The 22,446-nt window shown below is 43.0% G+C and overlaps 1 protein-coding gene across 1 annotated transcript in view; it reads right to left on the reverse strand.

Annotated features, from left to right (window-relative positions):
• The window catches only part of RFX8 (regulatory factor X8), a 30,949-nt gene extending 8,803 nt beyond the window's left edge, over nucleotides 1-22,146 (reverse strand). The window contains exons 1-11 of the mRNA XM_074156226.1: nucleotides 22,097-22,146; nucleotides 18,201-18,324; nucleotides 15,317-15,378; nucleotides 13,712-13,798; nucleotides 9,455-9,517; nucleotides 7,811-7,874; nucleotides 6,666-6,800; nucleotides 6,503-6,580; nucleotides 5,884-5,997; nucleotides 5,104-5,254; nucleotides 2,188-2,246 (exon numbers count right to left, since the gene is read on the reverse strand). Coding sequence (XP_074012327.1) covers nucleotides 2,188-2,246; nucleotides 5,104-5,254; nucleotides 5,884-5,997; nucleotides 6,503-6,580; nucleotides 6,666-6,800; nucleotides 7,811-7,874; nucleotides 9,455-9,517; nucleotides 13,712-13,798; nucleotides 15,317-15,378; nucleotides 18,201-18,324; nucleotides 22,097-22,146 — 987 coding nt within the window. The remainder of the gene's footprint in view (nucleotides 1-2,187; nucleotides 2,247-5,103; nucleotides 5,255-5,883; nucleotides 5,998-6,502; nucleotides 6,581-6,665; nucleotides 6,801-7,810; nucleotides 7,875-9,454; nucleotides 9,518-13,711; nucleotides 13,799-15,316; nucleotides 15,379-18,200; nucleotides 18,325-22,096) is intronic.
• Between the last annotated feature and the right edge of the window lie 300 nt (nucleotides 22,147-22,446).

The following is a 22,446-nucleotide window of genomic DNA, read 5'->3' on the forward strand; positions in this document are numbered from 1 at the left end:
ACAAGCCTAGGTTTGGGTCTGACTAAAACACTCAGCCATCCTTTCTGAGGGATGTCCACACCCCCATGAAGCATCTACATGTTTCTCACAAGCTGAAAATTTTAAACAAGTACCTGTGTTGTTCAGCTAACCATTTTCTGGTGTGTGTTAGACAGGGGGATGCATTTGCAGGGGTATTTTTAGCTGGCATTTGTTTCCCACCGTGTTTTGCTGGAGCCCAATATCCATGACTTTGGCAAGATCTCTAAAAGAAGTTGTAATTGAGTCTATGTGACCGCTGAAAGACTACAGGGATGTTCATTTACAAAACTTATATAATTTCACTCGTTGAAACTATTGTTTTTAAATTGCCAATGGGACTAATCATCAGATGCACTGTAACTCCTTTGCTTTTCCCTTGTATTTTAAGGAGGCTCTAGAGAAGGTGCAAACATCATTTACTTGTGAGAACAGTGCCAAGAGCTTGTTACCATGAACAAGAACCAGGCTCAGAATGTGTTCAGCTGTAAGCATACATCTGAACCCCATTCTTGGGTCTACGAGGTTCACTTTGTGCTGGTTAAATGGTGTAAAGGGGATGTGGAGCAGCCAGAGGCTGCCGCTAGAGAATTCGCCCCCGATTCGCCTCTCCTGCCCTGAATCTTGAGGGTGTAAATTCAGTGTTGATTCTCTGCAGCTTTTCTGCATGTTAGGAACAGGCCAGAGAAGAAGCAAAAAGCTGCAGCCAGCCCCTTGACATCATGGATAGAGCACAAGAAAGATGAGGTAAAGTCTGAGTACACAAATAAAATGCAAATGCCTGGGAATAGCTGGCACTTGCAGTCTTGCTGGATCATGTCCTTCGATGCATAAGAAACATTCATGTTTAGAAGCGCATGAAGCTGAGCTTTTCAAGTATTTAGTATCTACAAGGGCTGCTGCAGTAAATGGGAACTGCGGGTGCTTGGCATCTCCCAGAAGTCAACCTTTTGCCTGTGTTAACACACCTATGCATGTTTGTGCATCATTATAATTTTTAAAATGTTTTTAAAGTGAGGTGTGTCTTTTGTGAGTTGCTGCTGATGAGTTTTCCCATAAAGAGAAGCTATATTTATTAAGAAAGAATGTGACACTGCCATGCAGTTCATGAAGCCACAGTTCCCTTCCTTCTTCCTCTTTATTGTGGGGACACACTGTAGTGATTTAAGCCAGGTGGCATGTTGGGAAAATCTTGTACTTGCTGTTTGAAGAAGAGGAGACAATATACCACCTTTTGCCTTCTGCTTCCTTCCCCATTTGTGATCTGCCTGTTCTGTTGTGTCCTGGACTGCCTCAAAAGCCAAGGTGTTGGAAGAACACCAATGGGAGGAAGGCTGCAGGGAGAGTACAGCCCCTCTTAATAACACAGCACCGAATAAGTACAGGCTAATGAAACAATTTACTTTGCAGTGTTCAAAGGGTTAAAAATGCAGCTCCTGGATGCATCTCCTTTGTCCCTGTAGCTGAGAAGAATGATACTGTAGAGTAAAAAGCAGGCAGGGATATTCATCGTTAGAGACATTTTCCCCTCTTTCTTCCCAAATAGAAAAGCCAGTCTGAGTGATGACCCTGAGGAGGAAAGTTCAGAGGATGCTTCCCTGCAGCACTCCTTCCAACACTGTGTGGTCAGAGGATGGAGATGATTTTACCAGCTGATCCCTGGAATCCATAAGAAAGGTGAGGGTTTTGTGCCCTTATAGACCTTACACCCTGCTCCCTGACCATGCAGCTTCTCTACAGCCGGCATATTAGTGGTTTCCCTTGTGCAGGCTGCTGTAGCACTCCTCAGAGAGAGTGGTCAGGATGCTGTGCAAAACCAATTTTAGAATAACTCCAGCATGTGCTATTGAACTGGCTTTTGCATGTCTGGGTGAAGATACGGAAACCGTCATCTGACCCTTCCAGCTCCTGTGTTCTCTCTGTGGGGGCCATTGACCATATCTCAGAGCCTTTCACAGAATCCAGAGGGAGGAAAAGGCTCCCTCAGCATACTTACGGTGTGGGAAGAGATGAGTAGGAGGGTGGGAGTTATTTGGACCGTGGTCAGGATACAAATAATAACATTTGTGCTGCTGTTGTTGTCCCACAATGGAGCATCTCATAAGTAGTCCAAACTGCTTGGGTGAATGAGATGCCCAGCTTTTTTGTTTCATGGATTCTGGAACATACCTTGGCCATGTTAGAAAGGTCTGTCTTTCTCCTGAGTCTTTTTATAAACACTGTAACTTCTGTTAAAGAAGAAGAGGCATATGTTTCATATCATTAATATTTTACAGTCTAAAAGATGTTAATGAAGGCAGATCTTTTAAGTTAGAAAGTAGATCCCTAGGGGAGAAACAGGCTAATGAAGGGCACGGCGGGGGCACTGAGCCAGCGTTACGGGCTGGGCTGGAGACCCTCACAGTTTAAAGCTGGCAAGCAGAAGCTGCCCAGGCCACCATTCTTCCTTCACTGCAAATCTGTTAACCCATGACACACAGGAAAAATACTTCCAATATTTTTTTACATTAAATACTTCTCAAACAAGACTAATAGTCTTACATGCGTGGTTTAAGATGAATGAAAGCAACGTTAATTCTAAACCTCCTATGTTTTGTTTAGAGGGATTACATTTCCACCTCCATGCATCTGTAATTCTGCAGGACTATCCATAGGAGTTGGTTTATTTAGTTCTATTTTCTCCAGTTTATATTATGTTGCAATTATGACAACCATGGTCCAATAATATTCTTTTTAAGAATAAAATATAAAATAACTGATTCTTAGTTCCAGGAAAATCAAGTATAAAGCAACTTAGAAACTTCTATATACAGACAATGATTTTCAAGTGAAAATTTCTGTTTCCCTGAAGTTTTTACAAACCAGAAAGACCAGGGTGTATATACAAAGGATCACAGCTGATTAATTACATATACCTTCATTCACACACATGTTGAAACTACATTACTAAATTTGCTCTATCAAGCATTCAAATGTAGGAAACTTAAATGCCTCTGTGCAAATGCATGTAGCATGGGGAATAAACAAAAGGAGTTAGAGAAATGCGTAAGCCTGACAGACTATGATCTTATTGGCATCATGGAGACATGGTGGGATGGCTGCTATGACTGGAGTGTTGGAATGGAAGGAGACAGGCTCTTCAGGAAGAAGAGGCAGGGGAGACAAGGAGGGAGTATTGCCCTCTGTGTCAATGACCAGCTGGAGTGCATGGAGTTCTGTCTGGGGATGGATGAGAGCCGACTGAGAGCTTATGGGTCAGGATTAGAGGGAGGGCAGAGACAGGTGATGTTACAATGGGGATCTGCTACAGGCCACCTGGCCAGAAAGACCAAGCAAATGAGGCCCTCTGTAGACAGAAGGGAGCAGCCTCATGTTCACAAATGCTGGCCCTCATGGGGGACTTCAACTACCCCGATATCTGTTGGAGGGACACCACAGCGGGCCTAAGCAATCCAGGACATTCCTGGATAGTGGGATTGAGTGCACCCTCAGCACATTTGCTGATGACACCAAGCTGTCTGGTCTGGTGGACACACTGGAGGGAAAGGATGCCATCCAGAGGGACCTGGACAGGCTTGAGAGATGGGCTTGTGCAAATTGCATGAAGTTCAACCAGGCCAAGTGCAAGGTCCTGCACATGGGTCAGGGCAATCCCAAGCACAAATACAGACTGGGCAGAGAATGGATTGGGAGCAGCCCTGAGGAGAAGGATTTGGGGGTGTTGGTGGATGAGAAGCTCAACATGACCCAGCAATGTGCACTTGCAGCCCAGAAAGCCAACCATATCCTGAGCTGCATCAAAAGAAGCGTGGCCAGCAGGTTGAGGGAGACGATTCTGGCCCTCTGCTCTACTCTGGTGAAAACCCACCTGGAGTACCGCGTCCAGCTTTGGAGCCCCCAACATAAAAAGGACATGGACCTGTTGGAGTGAGTCCAGGGGAGGGCCACGAAGATGATCAGGGCTGGAGCACCTCTCCTATGAGGACAGGCTGAGAGAGCTGGGGTTGTTCAGCCTGGAGAAGAGAAGGCTCCAGGGAGACCTTATCACAGCCTTCCAGTACCTGAAGGGGGCCCACAGGAGAGATGGGGAGGGACTCTTTATCAGGGAGTGTAGGGATAGGATGAGGCGTAACAGTTATAAACTGAAAGAGGGGAGATTTAGATTAGATATTAGGAAGAAATTCTTCACTGTGAGGGTGGTGAGGCACTGGAACAGGTTGCCCAGAGAAGTTGTGGATGCTTCATCCCTAGAAGTGTTCATGGCCAGGCTGGATTGGGCTTTGAGCAACTTGGGCTAATGGGAGGTGTCCCTGCCCATGGCAGGGGGGTTGGAACTTGATGATCTTTAAGGTCCCTTCCAATCTGAACCATTCTATGATTCTATGATAATGCCAGAATTAAGACTGTCTGCCAGTCTTCATTGAGCATATGAATGCTAATGCAATCTTTTGTCTACACAGGAGCCCTGCTTTGCCACTGAGAAGCTGGTCTTCACTCAGTGAACAACTGCGCAACATTATGTTTTAGCCAGAATATTCAGCATCATATGTAACTACATGTACATATGTACTTATTTACAAACACACATATATACACACACCTTTGTATAGTACAGATTTTTTCAAATCCTCCTCTAATGACAGAGCCATAGTTTCCTTATGGGGCTATGGCTTTTTTCCCCTTTATATTGACTTGGACTGTAGCCATTAATTAATTTATCTGCATAAAACTACTTGCAAGGTGAAGAGGCAGAACAATACTTAAATTTCAGAGGGCAGACTGCACATTATTCAGCTATCTACACGGATAAAGCGATCATGGCAAGAGACAGCTCTTTAAAAAGATTCAAGTAGACTTTAATTTACCATGAATTTGGAATAAATTTGGCTTAAGTTTGTTCTCATACATTATCTGAGCCTGTTTACTTTTAACTGTATCCCAACTAACTCTAGTCCTCACTACTGTCAAAGTTACATTAGCTAAAAAATTTTTAAAAATAATTTCTCCAAGAGTCTTGTAACACAATCTTCTCTGCAGTTTAAGCAAATATTCTTTTGTGAAAATCTCTCTATTACTCAAACATACCTTTAGATTTGGATGTTTGGAGCGGTAATGGGAACTCTTTCAAAGCATTAAGCAGCCAAAGTTCAACATTTTTACTGAACAATCTGATTGACTGCATGTGTTCCACAGGTACCTCCTCCAGGAAATCATGAAATAGGATGTTCTCCATTACCTAGAATACAAATTCATGGAGCTGCACAACTGGTGTACTACAGATATTTACAACAGCATGAAACAAAAGTGTATTAATTGCTTAAATGTAAATGTAAAGAAGCCCATTCTTTTTCTTCCAATTAAGCAATAGTTAAGCTACACTAATTAGCAGAAGGAAAAGGTTTCTAACAATAAACATTGTATCCTGAATTAATTAGTAGACACTACTTAATGAACTGCTGTAAATAAGAAGCAAATTATTTTGATCAGAAAACTGCATATTTCTATGTGGAATGTCACCAAGAAATGCAGTAGTGTTCTCAAAGGAAAAATACCTCTCATAATTTGGAAAACAGTTATCAGTCAAAATTTCAGTCACATAACCTCATGCCAGAACTACAGATCACATTTATAACAGCATATTCCATGGATATTAGGGAACTTTCAAAAGAATGTATAGGAACAAAATGGAAGTTATCTCAAATTCCACTGGCTCCTTAAAAAATCCCAAAGAAGCCAAAGAACAGACTTGAGGTCCAAACGAAAATCCCACGCAAGAAACAGCTGGCCTTTCTCCTCAGGTAGAACTACAAAAAAGACATAAACACATAATAACATAATGACAACAAACAAGTGTGTCTACAGTACCTTGAATAGCTGCCTATCATAGCTTTTGAACAGCTGGCACACATCTGGCATGGACATCAGTGCTATTCTTTCAGGCTGCAGGGACCTCCAGAATGACATGATGCAGGCTTCCACCTGTCACACAAAGTCCTTTATGAATTTTCACTGGTTTCACACTTGTGAAATGTGAAGTGTAATTCAGTAAAACAACACATAGAAGAACAGAAGCAAAAGAATGACCGTGGAGCCTGGCCCCATCCTGGCCAGGCTCCCGCGTAAGTGGGAGCATCCTGGAGCAACAAGGTGAACCTCTCAAGGCAGCATAAGATAGAAGAGAGAAAGAATTATGCTGTGGATATGGGGATATAATGGAAGATTTTTGTCCATGGCCTTGTGCTTCGTGCTGGGCTCAGACCTGTTGATGTGCCAGGAGTGCTCAGAATATGCCTAAAAACTCAGATTCTCAGAGCATGTTGTGTTAATTAAGAATTCACAAATAATTTGACTGAACACTCCTTTTGTCTGTAAATGATCATCTACCTTAGAACAAACTGTCAAGTAAATAAGCTACACAGAAACAATTTTATTCTTGGAGTTGTTTGCTGTCATCAGAATGAGTGTTATTAAACCAAAGACATACCTTGTCAAGCTCTTTCTTTCTCACCATATGTAAAATATCTTGACAATGGCTGTAGTACTCATTGGCAAGCAGTCCAACCTGGAGAAGGTGACCAGAAAGAGGGTAGAAAAGGATCATACAGGCAAAGAGCTAACTAACTTGATGATCAAATACTTGAACGTACCATTTCATAGGAATATTTCTTCCCTAACTCTTGCTCCCAGGGATAGAATCTGCTGAATTCAGGCCAAGGGTACAGAAATCTCTCTTGTTCAGTCTTCAGATAAATGACAGATGGAGAACAGTGTAAATCCTTGCTCTCAATGCATCAGAATTTATTTTGAACAATAAAAAAAAAGATCACAATTATCTTGTCAGTTCTGTTAAAGGTATTAAGTACTTTCTTGAAATTGTATAACATGATTTTTTAATAAGATGTATTTCTTCAGAGGAATACTTGTCCTTTTTTCAGAAAGTAGGGGTGGATGAAAGAAACAAGCATGGCTAACTAAGTGTTTAAATCCCAAAGAGTACATGAATTTCTTTTCAAAACCAGTAAATATTTAATGCTATACATATCTTCCACATATATGTTCTATAGCGCTCACGTGTCAGTTGTAACCTTCTAAATGAGGCTGCAGATAGCTGGCTCTGCGATCAGGGGGACAGCACATTTCTCATCAGCTGCTCTTACATCCACTTCAGAGCACTCATTAATGCACCCGAGTGCTCTGTGAAAATAAGGCAGCCACCCAGTCTCTCCTTTTTTTCCTCACTTTGGTCCACGTAAGTTGGTTGCTCATGCTCTGCTGGCTGACTTCCAACAGCCCCAGTGGTGTCAAGCCATCCCACGACAGCACGCTTAGGGGAGAAGTGCCACAGATTAGCCCTGCGTCTGCCCTTTTCGGTGAGCAGGGGCTGCCCTCTTTTTTTCTTAATAATTTCCTAATATTCAAACACTTATCGTGCCAATAAGCTCTGAGTGCGTTGAAAAGACACTGGCTCAGCAGCGTGAGGGTCTGTTACCGTGGGCCTCAGGCAAGGAAGGTTGTGCCCCACTAACTTCCCTAATATTCAAAACCTGAGCTGTCAGCCACGATTTCCACTCTCAGCACAGATAAAATTATTTGAGATGACATGAAGAAAAATATTTAGCTACCAGGTGAAATAGGAGTGGGGGAGGTAAGCATTTAGTGAGATTATGCAGACAAACATTACTTTGAAGAAAATGATGGATTAACTGTATTTCATCAGAACATATTGTGTATCAGTTCTAGTTAAACACACAGATAGCAATTTTGTTGTAAGTCTAATGTATCCAAAACTCACTGTTCTTTTTTTTGGGCTATTGCTCTTGTAACCAGCTGCATCTCCATAACTGCAGGCGTTTCCACTGTGGTAAAATATACAACAGGGAAAAAAAAAAAAACAAAAAGAAAAACAAAAACTTTAAAAAGCTCACCAATTTATTCGGTATTTAGTAAGAAAATGAGCTCAAACTGGATAGAGTGCACTAAGTTGGAGCACAGTGTTTGGGAAAGAAGACCCGCTCTCTTTCCTGCCATTCAGCAGCCCTATGATTTTCTAACAAGTCTGAAGACCAATTTCTCAATTTTAAGGTAAAACCAAACCATTCATTATAAAGATGGCAAGGTATTAACCATTTAACAGTGCAATGTCCTCTTACTTCCTGCAAAATCGTGGGTTTGTATTTGTCGTTGCAGTTCATTTGAAATTATAATAATTATAAACATGCAAATAATGAAAGCATAATCATCCTTGTGCTTTGTTTTCACAGTAACTCCGTTTTCTCCACCCTGTATCAGTTTAGATGGTTGGTTGTTTTTTTTCCCCAGTTGTCCCCTGTTTACTTTGCAAGCCTGCCGTGCTCTTCCCCATGGTCAGAATTCACCTGGACCTGCAAAGGCTTGACTGCTGGCTTTGGGCCGAAAAGCCGGGGACGCAGACACAATAGGCTGCTTTCTTGCTTTACAATCTCCTACCTCTCTCCCTGCCTGTTTTGCTGAGGCTAATCCTACCGAGGGGAGAGGAATGTTGCTGGTAAAAGGGACGTGCTGTGAGAGTTGGATTCCTCCAGTCAAGCCCCCATCTGCTGCTGACACCTGCTCGCTGTCCGTGAAGGCATTTCAAACTCCAGGGTCCTTTTGGACTCGGCTGTTTTGAAGGGTGTCAGGCAGGGGCTGTGTCGAAAATGTGTTTCCACAGGTGACTGCTAACACTCAGGCTGTCTAATCAGATCCTGGCTGCTGGGTTTCACTGCTGTGATGTGTTATAAACCAGGGTACCAACATACCTCCTGAAGGGACAGGGGACAAAACGTAACAGCTTATCTGCTTGGAAACTCAAGCCACTAAAAATGCCTCCTCTCTCTTCTCTGCTGTCCACAGACCTGACCCTTGAAAATTTGCCTTGCCCTCTGCCACTACTCTCTGCCATGAAGGTGGTGCTCCAGCAAAACAACCAAACTGGCTGCCCAAGACAGGGTACAGCATTCATGCTGGGTATGTTTGGTAATGATGTCATTGACTTTTTCTCCCAGACATTTTAGAGTTGGTGGCTGGACAAAGGAAAGAATGTGTAAGTAAAGATGTTTCATAACGCTTCTTTCAAACGGGTCCTTCCTGCAGATTTCTAAAGCCTGTGAAAAAAAATTAATGAATATTTTCCAGCTCCTGCTCTCCCTGAGAAGGCGGCCAGCTGTATCTTCTGCTGCTGCTACTATGGCAACACGTATCAGCATCGCTCTCCTCCAGTGGGCTGGCTCCCTAAGCCAGGCTGGCTCCCTGCTCCCCCCCCCCACGCGGGGATGGTGAGCTGCGTGAGAAGGGATGCTGCGTGGGTCCTCCCACCCCCTGGCAGCCAGCTGGGAGCTCGGTGACCGTTAAGTGCAAATAGCTACGGAAAGCTAATATCTCTGTGTTCCCGCTGTTGGCAAAGGTGGTTGGGACTCACCTGGTGCCCGCAGAGGTGCTTGGCTGCCAGGCAGAGCTGCTCGCTTCTCCTGGAGAGCGGTCCCTGGGTAAAGACGGGACACACAAAACAAGAGGTGGGTGGGAGAAGGGGAAAATGGGTGACAGCAAAATCACGAGGAGTTTTACCATGTATCTTGCAGAGTTTGGATGACGCTGTGGGGTGGGAACAAGAGCTAAAATGGGAAACACAATGGTGGGGATGATGAAAAGACCAAAAGAGGAGGTGAACGAGAAGGACGAAGGAAAAATGAAAGGAGGGAGGGTGGCCAATGTGTGCGCTGTTAACTGTCAGATTACACTGAGATTAGAAAAGCTAATTTTCTAGAATGATATCAGATTTTTTTTTATTAAAAAATTGTGGGTTTGCTTCACTAGAAAGTCAGAAGCACAGACCTTCTCTATTACTAGAATCATAAAGTAACTCTTATGAAGCCAAAATTTGCTGGCATTTTTTAACACTGCCATACTCCTTGGTCTGCCAGAGCAAGTATCATTTTAGGGAGAGCTCGTTCTCAAAGACCCTGTTCCTAGAGGGCACCCTATTGTAACACAGATCAGTAAATACCATATTCCCTTAGATCTCCATAATACATTTGGAGACCTCATTGGCTACAGTTGTGTTTATTTACACTTCTTTCATAACATCATCATCAGTGCCATGGTACACATATCTTCAAAAAATCCAAGATTTCTAGATGAACCAACTCAGGGGTGCTGTATAAGAGCATCCTCATCACTCCAGCTCAGCTAACCGACATGTCCAAGGCCCCACTGATTATCAGAAGGCAAATGCCTTCTTTGTAGTCAAAGGCAAACCATTGTAATCATACTGCCATTTCTATTACACCAAAAAGCAAAGCTCCCAACCTGCCAGATCCTTCACAGACCTAGTTCCTCATTACTAGCACCATGTCAATTGCCGACTATCTCAATATGGTCAAGAAATATTCTTTTCAGTAATTAGAGACAGTGGATCATAGTTTTGAAACCACCCCTTTCTTCACTGACCAGCAGATTGGGTTGATGCCTTGGTCTCTCAGCTGGGGTCCCCACTCCACCTTCCCCTCAGGTAGATGCAACAGAAAAAGCATCTGCATGTTGGACTCTATTGAGGCATGGGAGGGAGCAATAGTTATTGCAGGTAGAAAAGTCTTCAAGTTTTAATTACTCTTTTCTAAATTTCAATTTTCTAATTAAAAAAAAAATCCAGAATTTGCCATTGCTGGTTTTAGCAATTTCACTGGATCATGAAAAATTAATTCTGATTTCAAAAAGTACTGAACTCTACTGAGAGGACAGTAAAGATGACGTGTTCCTATTTATTTGCAAAGTATGTATAAAATCCTAAATCCAGATGGAAACAAACTCTCTTATTTGGTTGAAGCTGCTGCTTATTTTGTTGTGGGGTTGGTTTTTTTTAATCATGTTATTCATACATCTCTGGTTGTGTTTTGTGCTTTTTTATTATTTTCTCTCCCTTTTCTTCCCGCTGTTCTTTAACAGACACAAGAAGTAAGTATGACCCTGGCTGCCCAGGTGTTGCAGGTGTGCCCATTGGCTCATGACAGGGACATGTGTCTGCATTTAGAGTGGAAGCTGTTCTAATTTCAGCTGTCTGGCTTCGCACATCAGCTTAGTGACTTCTTACAACTGTTTTCAATGAAAGAAACATCAGACAATATTTTTGTAGCTAAGAGACTTTTCTATTGCAACTCGAAAGATGATCATTGTCTGAATACGACCTTTATGTTTTTATTTATTTAAATCTGAAAAGTTATCCCAAGAAACTATATCAAGATTGCTAGATGGCTGGTTATGTCATCTCTTTCCCTGGAATACACCTCCTTTTCCTTGGTTTGACCAAATGAAATACAGTTTTTTAGGAGTAGATGTCTGGGCAGACAACCTCTGGCAGCGGGTGGAGAAGCAGAGGGAGACCTGCAATCAGTGCAGCAGCTCCTCTGTGGTTGAGCATGGGCTATAGTGTGTTCCCCAGCTCATCAGGAAGCACAGCTCCTTTCTGTGAGGAGGCCAAGGACACAAGCTGGGCTGACATACATGGTGCTTCTGGCTCCCAGCATTGTTTCTGCACCTGGCCTGGACTTAGCCAGCATCACTTCTTTGTTTTCTCCTACTTTCTGTAATTTTTCTGTAATTTTTCTGCATGTTTCTATGCTTGGAGGAAAAAGAGTAACAACTCAAATTTTTCTGTTCTCTCTTTCATCTCTTCTACGACCAGAATCACAGAATGATATGGGGTTGGAAGGGACCTCTGGAGATCATCTAGTCCAACCCCCCTGCCAAAGCAGGTCCACCTAGAGCAGGTTGCACAGGAATGTGTCCAGGTGGGTTTTGAATGTCTCCAGAGAAGGAGACTCCACCACCTCCCTGGGCAGCCTATTCCAGTGCTCTGCCACCCTCAAGGTAAAGAAGTTTTTCCTCGTGTATAGATGGAACTTCTTATATTCAAGTTTGTGCCCATTTCCTCTTGTCCTGTCACTGGGCACCACTGAAAAAGACCAGCCCCATCCTCCTGACACCCACCCTTTAAGTATTTATAAGCACTGATCAGATCCCCCCTCAGTCTTCTCTTCTCCAGACTAAAAAGACCCAAGTCCCTCAGCCTCTCCTCATAAGGGAGATGCTCCAGGCCCCTAATCATCTTTGTAGCCCTCTGCTGTACCCTCTGCAGCAGTTCCCTGTCCTTCTTGAACTGGGGAGCCCAGAACTGGACACAGTACTCCAGATGGGGCCTCGCCAGGATGGAGTAGAGGGGGAGGAGAACTAACAGCTCTCCTACTATGCCCAGAAAGATTGCTGTTTCCAAGTGAAACTTCAGGGAAACACCTTTCTTGTCTTGAAGAAGAAAGACAAGCAGAGACCAGTCACAGACCTACAAAGTTCCTTGAACAGTGGCCAACACCTTTCCCTGTTACAGACGTCAAATCTTAGGCCCGTTCTGGTTATCCTGGATGCATGATTAGCGAGGGATATCACTTCAGTAAGGGTCTCATGGGAAAGGAGCCTCAAGTTGCCTATAAATAATTTGTTTGCTCTCACAACAACCGATTGTCACTTGATCACCTGCAGAACCTGATCCTCTGCCCTGTCCCATTCTTTACCATTGTCACTGTATGGACTCCTTCAACATTACTCTGCTATAAAACCCATGGAGGAAGGCAACTGACCCATGGGTATGATTTTTCCATTCTCTTGCAGAGCATACATTCAACTAAATAACTATCATGTAAAATATCACAGTCGCTGAAACAACTTTCATCATCACCATAATATCTGAGTGCTTAATAGGCTGACTTGTATCCCTCTAACATTCATGCTATAGAAAAATGCTATAACTCCATGCAAAACTTATCCGTCTACACATAGAAGTCATGTACAAGTCTGTAAGACAGTGAGGATATGAGCCCTGTCTCCAAAGTCCAAGCCATTGGCTGCACCTATTCTTCTTGTGTGCATTTAAAAGGAGTGTAAAACTGCTAAGCTCTGGCAGCATTTTTCTTCCTTTTTTTCTGGAGAGAAACACAAGCCTGTGGTGTGTTTATCTCAACCATGAGCTTAACCAAGAGAACTCTTCCTTCCCCTGCCTACAACTTGTCCATGCTCATGTGTACAGTTTAGTCTGCCAAAGTGTCTTACATGCGTCAACGATTTTCAGACTTTTAATTTTTGCAATAAATTTCTACTTCTCTTATACATATTCCCTTACAAGAGATGATTTTCAAGTCTGAAATTTTCAAATTAAATGAAGGAAGTATTTTCAAAGTAATATGCCTCATTTCAAGTAGTAAAAAAATCCTGATAACATGATTGCGTGTAGCACTCTTCAAAACAGTCCAGTCATTTATACTTTAATACATCTCTTCAGCCTACTGTTTAATGAGGAAGGTGCTACAATATCATGAAGCAATTGTCAATATGTTTATTTGAGCTCCCATTTAGAGTCTGACTATATTAAGCTCCTCTTTTATGTTTGGCACGAGTTCCTGCTCTTAAGATCTGCATGGCCAAAATGTTCAATTCAAGGAAGTATGATTAGGTAGGACGTTTTCAAAATAAAGCATCTCTATTAGGGCACAGCACTTTTATAGTGTTTATAGTAATAAGAAAAATATAATACTGTTGTCAGTCTTCAACAGATGATTTACAGGCTTTTATATACAGACAATATATAGACTGTCATGTGACATTTTGTGAGAAAAATATTTAAAAAACAAACCTGTGATAATTCTTTTCAGACAGAAGAGAGCAATAACGTGTATAAAAGGAAGAGTCTTTCTTGATAGCTATTCCATCATAATGATACCTAGAAAAGAAAAAAATGATGAACTGATAAGCATATGATTTTCAACAAGTCAGGAAATAATTCATATTCCTCCTTTGAAACCAGATGATCATCCCATTTAAACAAGAAAAGACCAAGTAAAAAAAGCTACATTTGTTTTTTTTAATTCTGTTGAAAATTTATTTTCCCCAACAGAAGGTTATTGCACAAACTCTCAAACTCTTTACAAACTCTTTTTAAGATTTTTTGGCCTGGAATAATACCTTCTTTTAAATGAAAAAAACTTAAACCAGTGAATGGAGGTGCAACAGATTTGTACAAGATACCTAGAGAAGTCAGGAACCAGAGTCTTAGCTGACAGAGCTCCCTGTATCCCGATGGAAGCTGAAGGATTTGGTGCAGTTGTTCTGCAGCCATTCACGATAGCTTAGGAACTGGATGGCTCATTGGTGGTCACGGCAAGCTAAAACCCAAGAAACCCACCAGACCTTCTCCAAGGTTTATCCTGACCTTGGTGAGCAGCAGAGTCACCATCCCTGCTAACCAGGTGCTACCAGCTGGCTCTTCCCTGGCTGGGTGACTGGGAAGCCACGGAAGCAGTGCCGTGGTTTCAGGCCACCAGCAGCCAGCAGAGGGTAACCTTCTGCTGATGGGAAGAGAGAGCATGGAGACTGGGGGCTATCACGCACCCATCCCAAATCCTGCCAGCTATGAGGAGAAGCCTGGGAGTGTCTGCGGTGAGGCACTCCCAAAATAAAGGATCTCACTGGATCAAGCTGATAGCAAGTCCAGACTAGTGGAGAAAAGTCGCGCATCAAGTAAGGGCATGTCTGTCTCAAAGCCAATACTTGACAGCTACTCAAAGTGCTTGTAAAATTACGATGTCCCAATGCCCTTAAAACATCCCTTTTTCCAGTCTGGATATTCCAAGTGTGATTAAAGTTTGGACATTGAATCAATGAAAAAGTATCAAACTCTCTGTGCTCTAGAAGAAGAGAGGGAAGGGAGATGAAAGAAAAGTAGGAAGAGGATCTGAGGTGGTCTGATTTAAATGGTTTTAAACTGTTTACGACATTTCCATTGACCACTAGTAGATGCTGGGTCACTCCGCAGATATGTGCAACGATGAAAAGCACAACACAGACATTAATCACGGCTGCCACCCCCATGCATCCTAGATCCAGGCTTTCCCGAGCCTGCCATGTCTCAAGAGTTCAGAGTAAGGATATCATGTCTGGCAGATGCCTCATGCAAGCCATGTTGTAAAAGCTATTACAACTCAAAGCACTAATTTTTTTAAGACCAGTCTGATCTGGAATTCATGCCCTACCAAAGCAGCTCTGATGTGGTGATTCTTATGGAATTAACTCTATTTTGGTGACATCACAAATCACTCTGGATCTTGCAATGTATTAGAGACTTGCAACCAACAATTAAACTGCTGGATTACAGTGCTGGAGCTGAAAATTCAGCCAATTTAAAATTTAATTAGAACAGTTAATAAATAACATTTTTAAACAAAGGTAGCACAACCATTACCTGGTACTCCCTCTTGTGCCCAGCCTTCTTGTCCCAAGACCTGGGAAAACTAATCGAATAAGCTAAAAAAAAAAAAAAAACCAACAAACAGAAAATTTGAGATACTTGGTAAAATTCTAAGATTCTAAAATGCAAAAAACGTATCTGCTACATTTTTTTCTCCTTGCTCACTTTTTTTGCTTTCCATCATTTGCCGGCTAATACCTGTTCTTGCGCACCTTTCAAATGATAACTGTTGAAATGAACACAGTCAGACTTTTGCGGATCGAAATCTAAGTAATTTAAGGGATTACCCGCCTCAGGTAGGAAATTTTAGACTAATCTGGTTTATCTTGCACTGAAACACACCAGGAGGCCACCCACAGGCAGGCAGGGTATATCAGCTAGGGGAACTTGAAGATGCTGTGATTCTCCAGTACTCTGTCAGACCTGCAAGCCTTACTCATTCGAGTAAGGACTTACTCACACAAGGGGCTTCACCTACTCATTCGCTCTTGCGAGGAGTACTTGCAGGATAGGGCCTGACTTAATCTGTTTCAAAAGGACCTGAATCATCAAGCTGCAAAGCAACCTTTTGACCACCCTGGTGGTAAATGTGAACTGAGGTCACGCAGCATCTGTCAAGGTTAGGCCCTACAGAGTAATAAGATACTGTCAGGGTTATAATCCACTTCACTATGATTATTCTGCATGAGCTGTTCCATGAAGACAGACTAACCCAGGACAGCTGGAGCTAACATTCCCTATAACAGGAACAGAAGATCAAATACTCAACGTTAGTGAGGAGTGAGGGGAGCCTCCACTTAGCAGTGCAAAGCTTGTACTTTGTGCAAAGCGCGTTTTGCTGCTCCAAAAGACTGCTAAAGGACAAATTTCCCCAACTCACACTGACGTGCACCTCCAGTTTTAACAGTGTTGGAGTGGTCCTATTCTTTACACATTTCCCTGTGCACCCACCCCAGCTGATCAAGCTGGTACTTTAGCACAATCCCATTTTCCTACAAGGACAGACTATGAAACTGGGGCTTCTGTGCCATGAGACGCATACTTCTTCCCACTGCCTCTTCTACAGAGACAACGGTGTATTTGGGAAGAAGGATAGGGCAGGTGGGATTAGTGGTGTTTTAAATCATTACAGTTTGATTCACAGGGGACTTGACTGCAGAAGTCCTTACAGTCCACACGCATGTAATGCACTCAGGTTACTACAGCTTGATGGATTATTAACAGCTCAGCTCATTAGCTAGGCTGTGGTAATCATTGATATGTGCACCTTTTGTTTAAACCAACGTTGGTGCGGTTCCTGCCCTCCTCAGACTCTTGCTGCATGGTCCCACCTCCTGCTGCAGAAGGCCAGACCGTATCAAGCCACTGGGGAGCTGCACCCCAGCTTGCTCACTTGGGATGTGTTAACTTGCACCCCAATGCACTGGGGGTTGGGTAGGGCTGTGAGCAAATAGTTGCAAGCACCAACCTATGGCAGCTGTGGTTCATCAGCTAAGCTCTCCTGCGTGACCAGGCTCATGCTTCATCCATGCCTGTCCCAACTTAAAAGTAAAATGCATTAACTTAAACCACAAGGAGGCTTAGCTTACAGGTGGTAACTCCATCATACTGGAGCACCTGAGAGTGTACAGACAGGATAGGATTAATCTTACCTATGTGGTTACAAGGTAGAGATGTCTAAGCTAGTTGCTGCAGACTCTGTAGTGAATGGAGAAAAACAGACAGTTCTGAGGCACATTTCTTCTGAGCTGCCTGAGATGACTCATTTAGGGTGAGAGGAATCAGATGTAGCTATTTATTTCTCTCCATTGACTACCAAGAGGTCTTAAGGTGACTAGCTTCACAACAGACATCCACCCCGAGCCAAGCAAATTCTACCCATGGGCTTGGCTGATGGGTGATGATCCATTAAGCTATGGTAATAAATCATGCTGCATACCTCACTCAAATCTTAAGTAAGAGTGATTTAACTTACCCAGTAAAAAAAAAAATTAGATTTAACTGAATTGAGAGAAATGATTCATCAACCAAGGTTATCTGCACAAATGAAATTGATTTCAGGTACAACTTCTACTTAAATTATTTTGGTTTTGTGATAAAAAAAATGCTTAGTAGCTTCTACCATTGGCACTAATAAAATAATATCAGTGGTGAAAATAGGAAATTCAGAATAAAAAGTCTGGAGCAACAAATAATCACAAGGCGTTCTGTCTTTCTTAATTTCTTAAATAAAGTTGAATAGCTATGAGTGTTTGTTGCAATTAGGATTTCTAAGTCATAATTTTTCTGTGGATTGTATCAACCTCCATGTATTAGAAAAAAGGAACTGTTTGAAGGAGATTAGGTTTTACATGCGCATTTGTTTTGCTTGGATGATTCTGTAACACCTTTTTTAGTGTGTGTTTGGAGCAAAATCTCTGTAAGTATATTTAAAAAGAAAAGTATAACATTATGTAACAATCAAAGGGGTATTTTAAGGACAGAAGAACCAGCTCCTCAGGAAAAGTTTATTAACCTTGTGCTGTTTACCCTGGTAAAACTGTCTAAAATATACTGGCGAAAGAAATCTTTGCTAGTATAACATAGACCAGTTCCCCGAAGAAAATAAACTCCACCACAAACAATACTCTTTCCTCTACTATAACAGTATCTACATGAGGGCTTACCAGATATACATTAGAGAAGAAACAACCATAATACATTACATATTCATTCCTCTCTATTATTTAATTTCTTTAGATATGCGGTCTGTATATTTGAGCATCAGATTTTCTGTTTAGGTATCTCTGCTTCTTATCTTATATATCTTCTTATCTTATAATGTATCTGATATCTTATCTTATATCTTCTTATCTTATATATCCTATCTACTCTGTACCTTTCCAAAGGTGGCCGAGTTTACTTGATACTTGGAATTTGGACTGCAGCCTTCCATATACAATTCATATAGTAGCCAACGGGGTACAGTGCATCCTTCACACAAATAGAAATTATCAGATATCCTTTAAAACAAAAACGTCAATGGCAGAATTAGAAGAAAGAATTGTTAGCTTGTGATTGTAATAACTCACCAGACTCGCAGTGAACTCTGTAACAGTACTTTGATTTTATAGAAGCATAGAATAAAAAGAAAAAAAAAAAAAGCTACTACTTCTATGTTAATCTATATTCTGGGGAAAAAAAAAAAGGTACCTCTTATATACATATATATATATTCTGCTTGGTTTTAACTTTTTTAATTCCACTTTCATGGTTTCCAGCATGTAAGAGAGGTCATATGAGACTCTTCTAATAAATTAACTAGATCTCCCAGCTTTTAATAAAAAAATACAGCTTAGAAATATCATTATAACATTAATACCAATACACAAAATATTAGCAACTCTCAAACAGGATGTAACTTTGAGCTCCTAATTATAGAGGTCTCCACTATACCAAAGATAATATGACAAGCATTTTTCCATCTACAATGTCCAATATGATATTTTAGGACAGAGAGTGCACAAACTATGAAAGTCCAAATTCTGCTCTCATACAACCTCACTGATTTTAGCACCAGTTTAATGAGATAACAGAATTTTAATTCGTGGTTACTATGTAACAGAACTGCCAGGACTGAAACTGGTTTAGGTGTTTAAATACTCATCCTTTGGCCAAATCCTTTACTCATCCTACTTATCAGAATGGTCACAGTCAAGTAGATGCAACTACTGTGAATAAGGTGAGGGAGACGTAAACTAGCTACTTATTAGCCTAAGGTATTACCTTCACCAGAAAAAAAAAAAAGACCTTTAATTACGAGATAATGCCAATGGTTTCCATGTCAGAAGATAATAGCCTCCTGCAGTACAAATACAGGAGCAAAGCTGGAGCAAAGAAGCAGAGAGGTTAATTTTCAAAGCGTGACACACTGATCGTATGACAGTGTTTTCTTACTGTGACTCTGCTTCCGTTATACCAAGCATATTTAATTAATTTATCAGATGAATGCTGGTCCAGCACAGTGCCAGTTACTCACTGTGTCTTTACTGATAATCGAGCTGGTTGGGAAAGCAGACTTTTCATAATCACCAGGTGAGATAAGCCTGTTGGATTTTAAATCACCATCCTCTCTTTTATTAGCAGCCTGATTTCAGGAGACCCAGCGTTTATTTTTCTGTATTACCTGTATTGGCAGTAGACAGTGGATAAAGTCTTCAGCAAACAGGCTTGCTAGAAGAGACTGAGCAAGACTGTGATCGCTGTGCAGTCTGATGATGTCTGCCTCCCCTTTTATTCATTCCTTCTCCCCTTTTTCAAGGGAAGAAGGCTGACTGCCTCCCCCAGGTTTCCCTCTCCCTAGCAAAAGGCCCCAAAATGCCTCGCTTTTATCTCCTTGGAGCCCATCTTCTCACCCACCAACCCAAGAGGCTGATGCTGCCAAGCACTGGGGCTGAGCCATGCTGGGCTCCCTGCCAGTTCCTCACCACCTCCAGCCCTACCACCCAACAGCAAAGGCTTCACGGCTAGACATGAGCAGGAACCTGCCCCAAAGACCGGGGATCTGCTGAGTTAATGGGGCATTTCCCATCACGGGGCTGAAAGGTAAATGAAATTTATTCTAGATAAGGGTCCTGACAGCAGGCAGAAATGCTTGTTTCTTCTAGAGCAACTACCTCAATACCCTTTGTAATCGAGCAGTCCCGGAGGACATTAAACCTAAGTCCAAATCCATCCTTAATACAACACCACAGGAGTCATTGGAAGTGCTGCAGAAATTAATTCGTGCTTCAGTAGCAGGTTTCTGCCAATAGTTTTGCCTCAGCATTTAACTATTTAGTGACCAAATATTTGAGAATTTCATTTCGTGAACTTATTGTCTATTAAGCTGGCAGCCTTTTTCAAATAACAAGTCAAACACATTCTTAGTGCTGACACATAATACAAAAATACTGTCTATCAGGAAAAATAAAAACGCACACAGAAAAGAGCACAGTGCTCATCTTCTTGCCTGTTAGCCCCAAGGTTCTCAAAACCTGAGTGTTTATGGTGTGCATCAAAACAATACTGTTAATAAAGACAACAAAAGCAAAAGGAAAGAGTGGTAAGGCAGAAAGATGGACGCTAAAGAAAAAGCACACAGGGAAAGACCTCCTCCATTTATCTGCTACTTTCTATCCACAATTTCCTTTGGGATTCTTATCTGATTGATTCTAGGGCCTCACACGGACTCCAGTTTTGGGGGTTTGCCACCTATTATGTGTGAACCTTGGGCAGGCAGGCTGTTATACAGGTTCACAATTCTGCTGTTAAACCATTTCTGGACCAAAACCTGTTTTGCGGTTGTCAATGCACCAACCGTAAAATGAAGCTAAATATTTTAAAATTCTCAAAACCTGAAAAGGTGATTCAGAAAGTTGTTGTGATGAAAAAATCATCAGTTCATCCTTTCAAGGATTTGCTTATGATTCAGTTTTATGCAGTGTCTCAAAATTGTTGGATGACCTTGGATGAATCTCTTCCTTTAGTCCTTTTAAAATGGGAGTAGTGGTATCTATATCACAGCAGAAGCACAGAAAAACTCCCGCTGCTCAGGTATTACTGAGAGGGGGAATAAAAAGATTGAAGATTACTTGCTGTCAAGTTAAATGCTTGCTTGTATGTGTTGTTGCTGTTTCACCCAAAGCTTCAACCCTCCTTTCTAGCTGGACTCAGCTGTGCTTGGTGAAAGAAGAAAAGTAAATTTCTCTTTGGTTGTCCCATGGCAGATGATGCTCTTCTCAAAGCACAAAAAAATGATGGTGACAACCTTACTCCACCACAGAAAGTATCTTTCTCACTGGAGAGTTTGACCGTTACCTTTGCCTCAAGGAAACATAACCTTGGAGAACATCAATCACTCAGCATGCCACCGGCTACTGTAAAAGCACAGCAGCCACAAATGGTCCAGCCAGGGATGATCCTTGCCATCTGCACTGCAGCATCATGTCAAGTGGATAGCAGCCCATGGGCCAGATCCCAACGAGTGGGTAGACTGATGCAAAACCACCTTTCCCCCATGTCAAACCACTTCCACATCAGTAAGACTTGTGGCAGATGGACTTTCAGGGAAGTGTCCCTGCTTTCATGACATTGTTTATGCACTACCATGATGACCAGAGGGCTGCAGCACTTCTCCTATGAAGACAAGCTGAGAGAGTTGGGGTTGTTCAGCCTGGAGAAGACCTTGTAACAGCCTTCCAGTACCTGAAGCAGACCTACAGGAGAGATGGGGAGGGGCTTTTTATCGTGGAGTGTAGGGATAGGACGAGGTGGAATGGTTTTAAATTGAAAGAGGGAAGATTTAGATTAGGTATGAGGAAGAAATTCTTTACTGTGAGGTTGGCAAGACACTGGAACAGGTTGCCCAGAAAAGTTGTGGATGCCCCATCCCTGGTAGGCCAGGCTGGATGGGGCTTTGAGCAACCTGCTCTAGTGGGAGGTGTCCCTGCCCATGGCAGGGGGGTTGGAACCAGATCATCTTTAAGGTCCCTTCCAACCCGAACCATTCTGTGATTCTATCAGTCTATGACGGGGTCTTTACAGCAAACCAGACCCCTGTCCCACACAACAAGTGTTAAAAGTTGGATTCCAGCTCTCCCTGTAGCAAGCCCCACCCGGTAGGTCCTGCCAGCCCCCCCGGCAAGGATGGGGAGGGGGGCGAGAGAAGACCAGCCGCACCACCTCCCCCCCCCCCGCTACCACCTCCAGCCGGGGCCTCCCCAGCCGCCCCGCTGGCTCGGTCCCCGCACCCACCAGCGGATGATGGAGAGATGCAGGACGGAGGTGGGGCTGCCGTCGGCCATCCCGGTCGGGGCCGGGCGAGGCCGTTCGGGGCCGTTGGCTACCGGCCGGCGGAGCGGAGGGGTGGCCGCGCGCCGCGGCCGGATCCGGTTCCCGGCGGCGGGTCCGCCGTGTGTCCCCCCCGCCGCATCCCTGCCCCGGGGACCAGGGAGCCCCTCGCCTTGCGGGGAGGTGCGAGTGTGGGGCGTGGATCCTGCCCCCACGCAGGCGTGGGGCGCATTGGGGAGCGCTGCGCAGGGCTCAGGGCGACCTGCGGCCCCGGGGCGAAGGCCAGCCGGGGTGCGGGAATTCCTGACACCCGA

Source organism: Numenius arquata, chromosome 1, assembly GCF_964106895.1.
Source record: "Numenius arquata chromosome 1, bNumArq3.hap1.1, whole genome shotgun sequence".
NCBI classification, from domain to species: domain Eukaryota; kingdom Metazoa; phylum Chordata; class Aves; order Charadriiformes; family Scolopacidae; genus Numenius; species Numenius arquata.